Source organism: Daktulosphaira vitifoliae, unplaced genomic scaffold (assembly GCF_025091365.1).
Source record: "Daktulosphaira vitifoliae isolate Bord-2020 unplaced genomic scaffold, ASM2509136v1 Scaffold_3, whole genome shotgun sequence".
Taxonomy (NCBI): domain Eukaryota; kingdom Metazoa; phylum Arthropoda; class Insecta; order Hemiptera; family Phylloxeridae; genus Daktulosphaira; species Daktulosphaira vitifoliae.
Genome location: NW_026099574.1, coordinates 20,566,653 through 20,580,163, shown reverse-complemented (window position 1 = coordinate 20,580,163; position 13,511 = coordinate 20,566,653). Strand labels below are relative to the sequence as shown.

General features: G+C 26.4%; 2 protein-coding genes across 4 annotated transcripts in view; both read left to right on the top strand.

The window, feature by feature from the left end:
- Positions 1-531: 531 nt before the first annotated feature.
- On the top strand, positions 532-3,687 carry LOC126901257 (uncharacterized). 3 transcript variants are annotated; one of them, XM_050677617.1, is made up of 8 exons: positions 532-673; positions 766-867; positions 956-1,048; positions 1,104-1,253; positions 1,381-1,599; positions 1,661-1,886; positions 1,955-2,209; positions 3,344-3,687. In XM_050677617.1, the coding sequence occupies exons 3-8, from the start codon at positions 974-976 to the stop codon at positions 3,433-3,435; spliced, it is 1,017 nt and encodes a 338-aa protein (XP_050533574.1). In that variant the 5' UTR covers positions 532-673; positions 766-867; positions 956-973; the 3' UTR covers positions 3,436-3,687. The 3 variants fall into 3 exon arrangements, with proteins under 3 accessions (XP_050533574.1, XP_050533575.1, XP_050533573.1); XM_050677618.1 differs by having other exon boundaries at positions 533-673; positions 799-867; XM_050677616.1 differs by lacking the exon at positions 532-673 and having other exon boundaries at positions 697-867.
- A 1,824-nt stretch (positions 3,688-5,511) lies between these two features.
- LOC126903001 (elongation of very long chain fatty acids protein AAEL008004-like) overlaps positions 5,512-13,511 on the top strand; it is a 37,253-nt gene continuing 29,253 nt past the window's right edge. The window contains exon 1 of the mRNA XM_050680868.1: positions 5,512-5,757. The gene's annotated coding sequence lies outside the window, so the exon portion shown is untranslated. The remainder of the gene's footprint in view (positions 5,758-13,511) is intronic.

The following is a 13,511-nucleotide window of genomic DNA, read 5'->3' as shown; positions in this document are numbered from 1 at the left end:
GTTATTGGACTACAGAGTTGAAAGAACAAATCAATTTTAACAAATGTACTTGAATCAACATGAAATATATTGATAAATATTTGTTGAATTAGTTTACTAATATATTAGTAAATTCATTAATAATTATGTAAGTAAGAGTGGATGGGACACCAATGTCCTAGAGAACACAAAAAATATGTGGCTTCATCAAAAAAAGCGATATACAAAAGAATAAAAGGTCATAAACCAATTTTACAAACCGGATTCGCTATTCATGGCAACCCTAATCGTTATATAAACAGCGACCAAGAGCAAGTATCTCTGTCCACCCTGAACTTAAAAAACGATGCTACAAAAACTGTCATATAATTGTCATCACTAAATTATCTTATCAATTATTTCGAAAAATGTTTTACTAGTATAACCATAGATAAATATTACTCTATGAGTATAACTGAATGTACGATACCATATACCTGGTAAAACTGTTTTTGTATAGATAATACGAGTGCAATAACCTAGGAATTGAGATTACAGGTTTCACTATATTTGTAATCACAGATTAATGGTAAAAAATAGTTTCACTTTAGAAAACTCACAAAAATTGCTGCTAATAATAATTGACTAAATGCAATCTGTGATATATTTTTTTTATCCTGAGTAAACACTATCAATTCTTATTTAATTAACTATAGTAAGTGACTATATTTTAAATAATTCCACATATTGGATCATTTAATGTACTGGTTTCTTAAAAACTTCATAAGTGTTAACATTTCATTGCAGATAATTATGAATTATTTAAATTTTGTTCACTAGTTTTTATGTACGGAACAATGTTTCTATTTGATAGTATTTCATGTGTATTAAATTTTAGAAGTTGATGATGTAAGTTATTTACATAAATTAATGACTCAATTAAATATTGCAATGATACTATTTTATTAAGTTGCTCAAACGAAATTTATTTCTACAGTTTGCAACTGAAGTTGCAATGCAGAAAGAAGGAAAACCTAGATTTCTCAAACATCATAGCAATAGCGTTAGAGGAGTTGCTTTCAGTCCTCGGGTAATAATAAGAAACATCATAATTGAATACAACTACTTTTTCATATATTTTATAGGATCGATATTTGTTTTGCTCTGGTGGATATGATGGAAAAGTCAATTTGTACTCTTCATTACGAATGGAATTGCTAATGTCTTATTCCATCACAACTATGGCTATAGCGAAAAATGTTAATGCAGTAAGATTTACATCTGATGGATCTAGGGTATATTTTTAAAAATTTAATAAATATATTTTTTTTAAATAAACAACTTTAATTCTGTTTGTTAACTTAACTTAATTATATTTTATTAACTGATTATTATGTTCTTTAATAAATATGATTTTTATAGATCTTAGCATGTACAACATCACGAAGGTTATCAGTAGTAGATGTTGAGCGAGGAGAACAATTATTAGCTTATGACAATTGTGCAGCCAGTGGAAGAGATAGAACAGGCTTAGCTACTGATCCTACTTCACCAAACATTGCAGTTTCTGTAGCTGTTAATGGCAAAGGTTTAACTTTATTAGATCTTCGAATGCCACTACCTTTAGATTATGTATATGATGTATGTTAATTTTATACATGCTTCGAGTTATTATAATTAATGTTAATTTATTGTTTTATAGCTACATTCAAGTACAATTCGAGATATAGTATTTTTAGAATCATCCTGGCCATGGGCAACTAGTAATGGACTACTTAGTACAATAGTTACAGCTGGTTCAGATGGGTGTTGTAAAGTGTGCACCATGGATGGAAGAATACTGCACACCTTTTACTCTGGTCGTCATTTGAACACTGTTTGTCCTACACCTGAACCATTCCAAGGGTTTTTGTCAAATGGATTTTACAGTAAAAAAAGTTTTTTTTATCTTATTAATTTAGAATAAATAAATAAATATATATATATTATTAAATAGGTGTGATTATGAGTGGTGGTGATAAAATAACTTCTTATGTTCCAAACTTGGGAATCCAAGAAAGTTTTTCTGAAAATCGGGATAAACCAATTTGGAAAGTACGATATACATCAAATGGAAGTTTTTTATACACAGTATGTGAAGGTGGTATTGTTCGTAAATATAGAAGGTATCCGGATCGTCATGAATATCTAGGTGAAGTGTATAGTCATAAAGGAGACATTCAGGATTTGGATATTTCAGCTTATGATGAATGTATCCTTTATCATCAAAATTTTATTTTATTTTTTATTGTTGAAATAAAAATTAATACAGTTCTCACTATGTTTTACAATCATTAATAACTTCCAGAAAATAATTTACGTTAATTTTTATAAAAATAATTTTTACAGTTTTAGACTACGTTAAATCATATTTTTAATTGTTTGTCTTTAACTTATTGGTAAAAAATTTAATAGGTTGATAATTACCTTAAAATAAGTACTACTTAAGTTTGACATTTTAGTATATAAAGTGAGTATATGCACAGATAGAACTTTAATAGTGTAAAGTTATTATGGACCCATCTAAATATTTGTATGAAAAAATTAAATTTTAAAATTTCAAATGAAAATTTTAAATTTTTTTCTTATTAGAGACAAATAATAAAAAAATATGTTTTCAATGTAGTCCAAAACTAAAAAAAAATAATTTTAAAAAAGTGATGTAAAATATTTGCTGGAATAAAAATTATAAAAGATGTTAAAACCTATTGTGACACCTGTATATTGTTTTTTTAAGGAGATCCGTATTTAAAATAAATTAAACCAGACAAGTCAAATATTCTAATTTAACTTTTTTTTTTATGTATTGATTACAAGTATTGTTATAAGATTTAATATTTTCTATTTAACTGTTATTGTTATTTAACATCATAATTATTGGATATTGATATATCAAAAATTTAAATTTCATAAATGTTGTATATACTGAATTCATGTATAATAAGATTAAGCATAACATAATTATATATAAATTGTCAAAATATTTAAATATTCTAAAAACATAATTATATTTTATCAATTATACATTTAAAATGATTACAGCGTTAAAATGATAAACCATAAAATTCTTTTTGTAAGTATACTTAATAAATTGGGTATATTTTTATAGAAGATGATTTAAAATATCCTTCCTCTTCAATATCACTTTTTACTATAAATATTTTTAATATATCTCATAATTTTATTTTAAATGAATAATAATTATTTTTGATATGCCTTGTTAAAATATATATTTTTAAATTATGAGAATTAAATGTATAAATCTCATATTAAATTAAGTAATATGAATTTGTAGTGTATATAATGTGATTATTCAATGAATTTTTTTTAACAAAATTTAAATTAGATCTTATTACAGCATCAAAAGACCGAACTGTTGGAGTTTTACGTTTGGGTGCACCAAGTCATGGATGGACGGATTATGGTGAACTAACATAACTTAATTATATAAACTCAACAGTATTTTTAAATTGTGAACTACCAAAATATTTAAATTACAAAACTTGTAAATTTGTAAATTTATTACATTAGTGGATAATAAATTGTAAGGGACTTATTTTGAAATTTTATTGCCAACATAATGCACCAAATAATGTGTAATAAATAACTGAAATTTGAATGTAACTATGTGGATTAATTTTTCTATTAAATGTATATAAAATTTGATATATAATAAAATTTATTTTAACATTTATAATTCTTTTATTTATTTTATATCTTAAAAACCATGAAAGTGAAAATAGTTTTTTTTGAAACATTAAAAATTTTAATATTCTTTGTATACTACAAAGTATTTATAAAATATTTTCTTATCAACAAGAAAGGCAAAATAAAATGAACAATTCAATTAAAGCCACAATTAGAACAAAAAGTTTGTTTCTTAGTGTTTCTTAAAACTTAGTGTAATTATTTACCCAATAATAAATTTACGATAATGAGGGTTCAAGGGGTTTTGACCCTTTTAAATGTTTATATAAAATTTTAAATTATGTAAATCATGTAAACAGAATCATTTACGTGTCCTAGACATTCATATCAGAGAAAGGAGATGAATTCTTATACCAGTCGTTGGTGCAACATCACAATTTTATAATTAATTTAAACAGGTCACCAACTAAATTGAACTATGATTTTTAATAAAATTTAAAAAGTATTTTAATCGAAATTTATTTGAAATTTTTCTCGTGGTTCTTACTTTATACTAAAACAGGTAAATAATATATCACCTCAACTGTTAAATTTTGGAGAATATTAATTTTTAACTATTAATTTTGTTTTAATAATAAGAATAAAATATCAAGGTTATGTCTTGATGTGGACAGAGATCTACCCATGACAAAAATAATTGTATGGCGTCTTTTGCGATACGCAGGGTCGGCTCAATATATTTTACAGCTTTGGGTGAAATCATTTATTAAATAGAAACCGATTTATATATTTTTCAATTATAGTTTTTTAATCATTTTTTTTATTTAAAGTGAAAAATGTTTAAATGTCGTCAAGATCATTCACCCGCGTGTTATGCAAAGTATAAATGTGCGTAATTGTTCTTGATCAACCGGTTAGTAACGTACATAATTAAGATATAGCTTGATCTAAATATACATTCAAAAATACTCCTTACCTCTTGAACCTCTCCCACTGTGATCTCGGGTAATTAAGATTTAACCATGTTGTTTTATTAAAAGCCCTTCAAATAATATTTAAAAAAATATATGGTTCTTTTTTGTTTATACTAGTTAAATATAGTTACATAGCAGCAAAACTATACTATTGATCAATTTTTTATTTTCTCATATTAAACAAAATTACTATCTGAAAATAACACAGGTATTCATAGTTCTTAAAAATATTTGGTTTGACCAAAATTTTGGCTTCAAAATTATTTTGAATAATAAATTAATAATTAGTCAAATTTTGAAGTAACTTAATTTAAAAACAAGTTTTTATAAAAATATGTTAGAAACACAACACAGTAATTATTGTAACTATTCATTCATGTAACTACAACATAAAATATACGTAATTATAATATTCAATAATTATTTATGGTTGAAAATATATTTAAAACATCAATTTAGATATTTTTTAGTTTAAATTAATATTTTATTTATATTTTAATTATTATAAAAAAAATTGTTATTTGATTTTTTCTAATTTTTAGTTAGATTATTAAATAATTGTTGTAATTATGATATATTACATATTGTAGCTTCGAAATAAAAGTGTAAATTTTGATTTACAAAAATATTTCCTTAGTATGAAAAATAATAATTTTTGAAATGAGTTCAAAGATCTTTTCAATAGTCACGATTGGTCGGACCAAATAAAGATAACGAGTGAGATATAAATTTTGGTTAAAGTTTTGTATATTCCCATGCTCTACCGCGGTTGATAAATAACATCTAAAATGAGACAAACGTAACACGGGGTGCGTGCGCATATTTTCTTTCTATTCTTATCACTCCCACAGTTTTAATCAGTATGCGGCTATTGTTATTAGCGGCACTTAGGAATTAGATCAATGATATTGAGCAGGTCGGTACCTCTTTATTAAAAAAAAATTCACTAACATTTCGCGTGTTGAACGATAAGAGCAGTTTTGTGATGTCAAATTCTAAAAGTTGATGCAATTTTTTCGCCTAATGGCGGTTTTCGTTAGTATGACTACGGTTATGGCGTCTGTTTATTTTAATGAATCTTAAAAAATTATCAAAATACCATACTGTACATAGAAGACGGTAATTTTTTGTTGATATAGTGAGTAAAAACTACATAATTCATATAATTATTAAATGAATCTTTTATAATTATTAGTTTAAAGCTAATGCTTGAATATTGTTATTTTTTATAAAATTATCAAGACGTGTCAAGTTTTATCGTAAGCTTAAATTATGTGATTTTATTACAGAATAAAACTTGCTTTTAATGGCAAATTAAAATTTCTGTTTAATGTATGACCTCTTACTCATTAAAAGAATGACTTTTCAAATGTAATTCTTATTCTTTATTATATTTTAAAATTTTGATTTTACGTATGCTAAATAAATACTTAATAGTGTAAATTATCATAGCCATCAAACTAGTATATAAAAATATTTTATAGTTTTAATTTATTTTTTTTTATTATGTAATTTAAACAACTTCTACTTAAATTTTAGAAAAATAATAAATTTAAAAATGTATTTTCTTTTACTAAAGAAGTTTCGTGGTTTTTTCAATGAACAAAATTGATATATTTTATGGAGGTTATTAGTTAAAAAAATGAAAAAAGGTTGAGTCATTGGATATTTTTTGTTTTATTAATTACTTTTTACACAATGAATTGTGTTTTTACTAACTAACCTGTGGTTTTAAAAGTCATTTTTCATCAACAAACGCTAGTAATGGACTTTTTTTTAATTAGTATATCATTTACATATTTAAATGAATTACGAAAGATATTATGTTGAGGCGTCAAGTAAAACTGACGTTTAATAATAAATTTATAATTCATAATTATAAATCATACTATAATTTGTAAAAAATTAAAATTGTCAATTGACTAAAATAGTAAGGAAAGTATCGTCCTCGAAGTGTTGCACTAGAATAATATTTCACTTGCCTTGACCACTTGAATTATTGGAATATGAGTATGATAAAAAATTATATAAACAGCGTGATCAACAGTACTCTTATTTACGTGTGAAAATTATATTTTCGATAACAGCGTAATTAATAATCATTTTGTTAATGTTTGGGTCGATAGGCCTACAGGCGCAGCTGTGACAGATGTTATTGACAAATTGCGTTCTTCTGGTAGTTCTAGTTTACATTGAACGTCGGTGATTACCAGATAGTTCATTAAGCATAGCCTGGTATTTTTTGTCTTCGACTAGTGCGGTATTTTTTCTAATAACAATGGTCTTATACTTTCTATGTTCTATCATATAATTGTTTTAAACGGGAGAGCTTTTTGGATAGTGCTCCACTGGTGTTCGGTAATTATAATTGTTATTGTTGTCATCAAACCTGAGACAGTAGACACTCGTATGCGTTGCCAGCAGGTGTATATATCTCATATAAAAACCAGCCGCGGTTTTAGGTCAAGTTTCCGACATAATGTTTACGTGTCGTAATGATCCTGTCATGAATTCTTAATTGATATTGAAAAACGAAAGTGTACTTGCTGATTGTTCATACCGTAGAGTACAAACAGGACCGATAACCGAGTGCTTCGCCACTCGACGAACCGCAATGGTTTATTTACACACCTGACGTTCTCGTTACGAAGCATTTGCAATGTTATTTATTTAACTTAAATACACGTAATCGTCGATAGAGCCCTTGGTCCGCCGCAGTGAGAAATTTTGTTTATGTTTTTCAATTTTTAACATTTAAAAAGACAATTGTTGACCACCGAATACTTTGAAAACCACAAATATGGTTGTCTAGTTATTGTTTTACAGTAAACTGTTATCGAATGAATAGTTTACATTATCTTTTACTAACATCAGCGTTTTCCCCGAATATGTCTATTTTATTTCGTCCTTGTAGGTATTCTAAATCAAGACATTCATAAGAATAACGATATTATAATTGTGACTAAATTATCATTTTTTAAGTGTTGTGTTTTCAACACGTTGTGATGTATGGGTGCAGTGTTCATGAGCATGTGTACGCCCATCATAAGTAGTATTAGCTACCGTTAAATGAACAGCCGACTGACGACAATCGGTCACGATATCACTCTGACGTACAATTCAATAAATATAGCTGATAATTAAGTAGTCGTATTATTGAATGATAATATTATGATCAATTAGCACTATGAGTTCATTGGTGCAATATATCGAAATTCGTGATATTTGACATTTTAATATAATTCAATATAGTTTATTATTCCCTATCTTATTATACAAGAAATTTGCATAAAAGTTGACATAAACTTAATATAAATGCTAAAAACAAAGTAACACACAATGTAACTCTTATGGAAGGTTGAAATTTTGAAACCGTTTATCCCAAAACCATATTTTTCGATGAACGGTTCTCTTGCACTCACAGTGCAAATTATAATAATTGATTGTCTTTAATAATAATTATAATAAACAATTATTTTTATTGGGGTAGCTAGAAATTATCATATGAATGTCTGTAAAAACACTGTGATGAATTTTGTTGTGGTGAATCCCAATTTTTCTTTTACGCCTAGATGGAGAATTCCCAATGTAACTGGTCTGTTGAATAGTTTGGTGTAATTAGTGGTTCCTTACGCATACTCATTTTCAGTGACGTAAACATGACACTGAACTAAGATACACCTGAATGTGGGGATTTTGTTTATAAATATATGGCTGGATATAAGATAAAGAGTTGACGTCATGTTATGTTTTGATCTTATGTATCTTTTTTATGTTTACTACTATTTTGTTGTGAATTACCATAATTGTGCAATAGCTATAAAATCACTGTGTAATTGTGTTATCGTTTCATCTTAATCATACATATTTAATTGTTATTGTTTATTTGCTATTCCAGAACCGTTTTCCGCTGTACCATTATATTTCGAATTATGTTCTCTGTATCTGTCGTAGTTTTGATGAAATATTTTGACTTTAACGTTCTTTTTTACTGTCATATTTTGTTTAATCATGTCCTTATGTCAATATTTTTTTAATGATATATGGTCAGTGCCCCGACGGTGATGCATAGATAAGGTTTTCCCCTTTGAGTGCAAACATGTATTATTATAATTTTTTAATTATAATGTTTAATGTCTTCTAAAAGCTATTTCTTGTGCCAAAGAGGAAGGGAAACCCTACTTCGACCAAAGTAACGGAATAGAGCTCAGGTACCGATGTATGACAATTATTATCATTGTTAACTCTGATGCATTGACAATTGAAACGATCGCCGAATATGCACGAAAGAAATTAGATCACATACAAAGTTGTAAAAATGTTGAGAATTGTATGATATGTAAGTAAAATATCAACCATTAGAATTTGGTCGTATTTACAAGTCTCTATATAATTCCAAAAAATGCTATCATATTTAAAACACCAGGAAATCATAACTAATTCAAATCACGTAGATCCTACATTTGTCGTTCGCCTACGTAATGCTAAATGGTCAGAAAGAACTAGAGAAGACGCGTAGAATACAACAAAATCAATTTGTAGGAAAAGAAATCAAATCAAACTCCAAACACGATTATCGTTTACAGTGTTAAGTGTATACTGTGTGCATTCTCATATTTTTTACAAGCACACGACATATGGTACATACTGCGAGTAAAAAATAATTGTAGTCGTAATTAATAGCAGTGTCTAAAATTAGTACTTAAAATATTTTAAGTGTGTCTGTTAGAAAGTATTAATTGATGTATTCACATAGACAATAATTATACCTAATTATACCTAAAATATATTAATTACCAAAATTAACCTTGGATAAATTACAACATTTATTGCAAAATATCTTTAAACCTGTATAGGAGCTTTAATATGACGATTTATTATTAAAAGGAATAAATGATAATATACAAGATGTCATGGGCTGCAGGTTCCACAATCTAGTGTTGTTTATAGATTGCGATTAGTTTTAAAACTTTATTTCGCTCTTATTGTACCAAATTCGGCTAAAATGATTTTGTTGTTAAGGTTCCTGATCCTGATGAATGATTCCCGGCCGAACATAACAAATATAAAATAATTATATCAGGGTAGCCTCAAGCGGTTATAAAACAAATTATTTGATAGCTATTTACTGTTTTTAATTATTAATGAAGAACACAAAACATGTTGCCCATCTTTTTATTATTAAAATAAAACTATTTTTGTTTTTATGCATAATTGTTAATGGTAGAAGTGTACTTTTTTATGTGTGCTATATTTTAAATATAACTGTTATTTTACCGGAAAACTCAATAACTAATTAAAAAAAATATTTTTACACTAGTAAAATTGAAACTTATTTTATCGATGTAAAAACTGAAATTTTAGGAAGATTTTAAGTGAATTCTAGGTACAATTATTCAAAAACAAAGTAAATATGTATCTAAGTTAATACAGAGCTAAGAGATTTATATTCAGTAATTTTTTACAATTTATAAAAATAAGACAGAGAGATTCATTGATATCCCCATGTGAGAATGCGAGATAGTTTTCTTTCTTTAAAAAAAATTATGGGTACGAAGATTGTTTGGACCAGCCATGTCACAACTATTAAGTGTGTTTCTAGAATAATTTGAGTAATATTTTGTGTTGGAAAATTGCAAATTGACATAATAAAATAATAATGAATTTAGATATCTAGTGTAAATACATGACAACGCGATAAACTATATAAAAAGTAGTGTAGCCAAACAAATTTCTGAATGATGAAATCGAAAGTTGATAACAATTCGCAGACAATGACAATTAGATTTTTTTATTGTGAGTTCAATGACAAACAATAATAGCTTTATATTTATTATACGATTAAGATGTTTTTAAATGCGTGTAAAATACTGTAATGCAGTGCAGGTAATGTTAAAGAAAAAAGACAATAATGATTGTTATTTGATAATTCTTTTGACTTAATGTTGGGCGTTTGCTTAAGGTTACTATTGTTTTTTTATGAAAAAAAAAACAATATTCACTCAATTTAACATCCGCGGTAATCGTCTGCAATAGTTTCACAATAAATGACGTATCTTAGCTGACCACGAAATTTACCCACGTCTATTGGTAAACCTTTAGAATTACACAATATTATCTTGTTAAATGTATGAGAGTAACATTTAATTCCAATTTAATTGACGTTATTGAATTCTTATTAAAAAAATTTCGTCAAATGTCGAATTAAGTTCGTAGTAGCGTCAGATATAAATATGATATCAATATTAATATTCTATATTAGTTTTACATTAAGGCAATTGGAGTTTCAAAATTTCCTTTGTTGCCATGATTATATTCTGATTCATCCCAAACGGCCGTGGATTTCGAACTGCTGTCCCATGATTAATTGCGCTTTAAAATACGTTTTATTCTCAGTCCTATCAGAATCCATTGAATTCTAATTCGACCTTGTCATTTGTTCATAGTTTTTATTATTTTTATAGATAATGTCCCAGTAACTATCAAATTATAATTATTGTTTTAGTTCGTGTGTTGGGTCGATAATTTAGTTTATGTTTACCACATTATTTCCTTAAATTTAAGGTTAAAATATAACATTAAATGTTGTGTTTTTCTTATTATATATGATCTGTTATAAGCTGGTAAGCCGTATTCCGTTAAATAATACCTTGTTTAATAAAAACAGCATTTATACATTTGTTTATTTGTTTCTCGAAAGAAATTGAGCTCTTAGAGAAAACAGTGATTAACAAGAAAAAAATAGAATTCAATCTTATTTAATTATTTAAGAGAATTACAACTTCCGTGTATAGTTTATTCACCTTACTGTTTAGTTGACCTTCAACATAATTTTCTTCAGAATTTCATTTCTCTTGTTGACTTTAAACAAGAAAATTTATTTTCGTTTAGAAAAATTGGAGCTTTAAAAGTTTTTTAAGAAAATAAAACAAGTTTTGTGAATAGATTTTTTAAATGTTATCATTATGTTTTGTCTAAAATAAAATTTATTTGTCTGAACGTGTTTTACTGTTATTATTTGCAGGCCTTTTATGAACACTAAGTTCTTTAAAAGTTATACTAACGAAAATAATACGATAAATGTATATGATCAAAGAGAGTAATTTTACGTTATAGGCAAATGGGAGCTCGAAGACTTATAAATTCCACATATAGATAATGTTTGAAACATTTAAAAAGACGAATCGCATAAAAATATACCGTATTATAATAACTTTAAGTAGCGTAGTTTCAAACGTCATCATGATTATTATTCTTCGTAATTTCCATGAAAATTTTTACCGGGATTCCCGGGTTAAGGAGAGGGGATTTTTATTTTGTGTAAAAAGTGGTTTTTAGCAACACGTTGCTGTTGTACAGAGCCAACACGTTTAGGCCCTAATAAACTTCGTATCCGGTTAGACTATTATTTTATGAAAAGTAGTAATTTTTTATCTATTATTGATTTTGTAATTTGTAGCTTTTCCATGCTTATTAATGACAGTAACAATTTGGCCTTCAGGTTGACGTAAATTTACTAGTTTACTGGATTAAAAAGCAGAAATATTATAAAATAGCTTTAAGTGTATCTTTATGATTTTACCTATTATTTTTAAATAAATTATTCACGGGTATTTCCTTAGATTAAAACAATTTATCCTTTTGTCATTGTGTGTATACATTTTTAGTAAGAAAATCAACGAAGTATTAAATAAATAACACATTTTATAGATGATAGTATTCAATTTCATTATTTTTTCTCTACTGTTTGTTGTAATGCAAACATTAAAACGTGCAAACATTTTAAATTAATAAACGTACACTATGTTTCATTATGCTATTTATAAATATTACAGCTACTGAACTATTATTAAATAAAAACTTATTTTTATCAGTTTCTTAAAGTATGTAAATTTTTATTTGTATGTAAATAAAATAGAAAATGAAATGCAAGCCAAAAATTTTAAATATATTTAAAATTGAATATTAATTAAAAATTTATCGAGTTAATAGTTTTATGTATATGAGTAGTCACTTGAAATCATAAATATTTTTTAAACATATAGACGTTAATCGTTTCACCTACGTTTTTGCCTCTTTTGAACTACTAATTGATAATTATATTTACTACCATTAAGCATGTTCATTTAATTGAATTATTTTGTTTACTTTGTAATCTCTGAATACAAAATATATCTTCCTTGATTCAAACAATTGTTTTAAATAATTACAAAACAGCATTATAATACTTTTGATTATTCCATAAGGATAGCTAGCTACTCGTGTTAATTAAAATTAGATATTATCGGATACGTTATAAAAGCATAGCGATTACTATGACCGTTTTCTCTTATCCTTTCTAATTATTTCTATTCAGTGTTTTATTACTTAATAATTTTTTGTTTACTTTTGCACGCAGAATGATAGAAGCAAATTCGACTGTATGTGTGAATATGAGGGCATAATACAACTGAGTAGTTATAATGTCAGAAAGTACAATTTTTAACTTAAATACCATTAGTTTTTGATTTTATATATAGAATTTATTTTGGTATATGAAAATAGATTTATTTCTGGATATTCCAGTGCGTAGGACTATTAAAATTAATGTATATGTCATTAAATGGGTCGTTTGATTCTAAGTCTTATCGTCCTGTTGTGTCAAATTGTTCAAATTTTTTTAATGTTATAATCACTTACGAAATGTATATTATGATTGTATGTCTATCCGTAATTGATCAAAGGGAAATATGTAACGTCACAGATGTAATCGTATCGCTATATTTGTCATGCTTTCGCTTGTCATTATGCATTATAGTGTAATATTATTTTTAAGCGTTTAGGAATCCAAGAAACTATTTATGAAACAGTTTCTGGTGTTGACCAATAATTTTTTATTTTTATGGTTACGAC

What these genes read in the sequence shown, in the direction of transcription:
- LOC126901257 (XM_050677617.1), top strand. Translation starts at nt 974, where the DNA reads ATGCAGAAAGAAGGAAAACCTAGATTTCTCAAACATCATAGCAATAGC. An exon ending in CTTTAGATTATGTATATGAT is followed by an intron (nt 1,600 to 1,660) that starts GTATGTTAATTT and finishes ATTGTTTTATAG; the next exon opens with CTACATTCAAGTACAATTCG. An exon ending in TTTGTCAAATGGATTTTACA is followed by an intron (nt 1,887 to 1,954) that starts GTAAAAAAAGTT and finishes ATTATTAAATAG; the next exon opens with GTGTGATTATGAGTGGTGGT.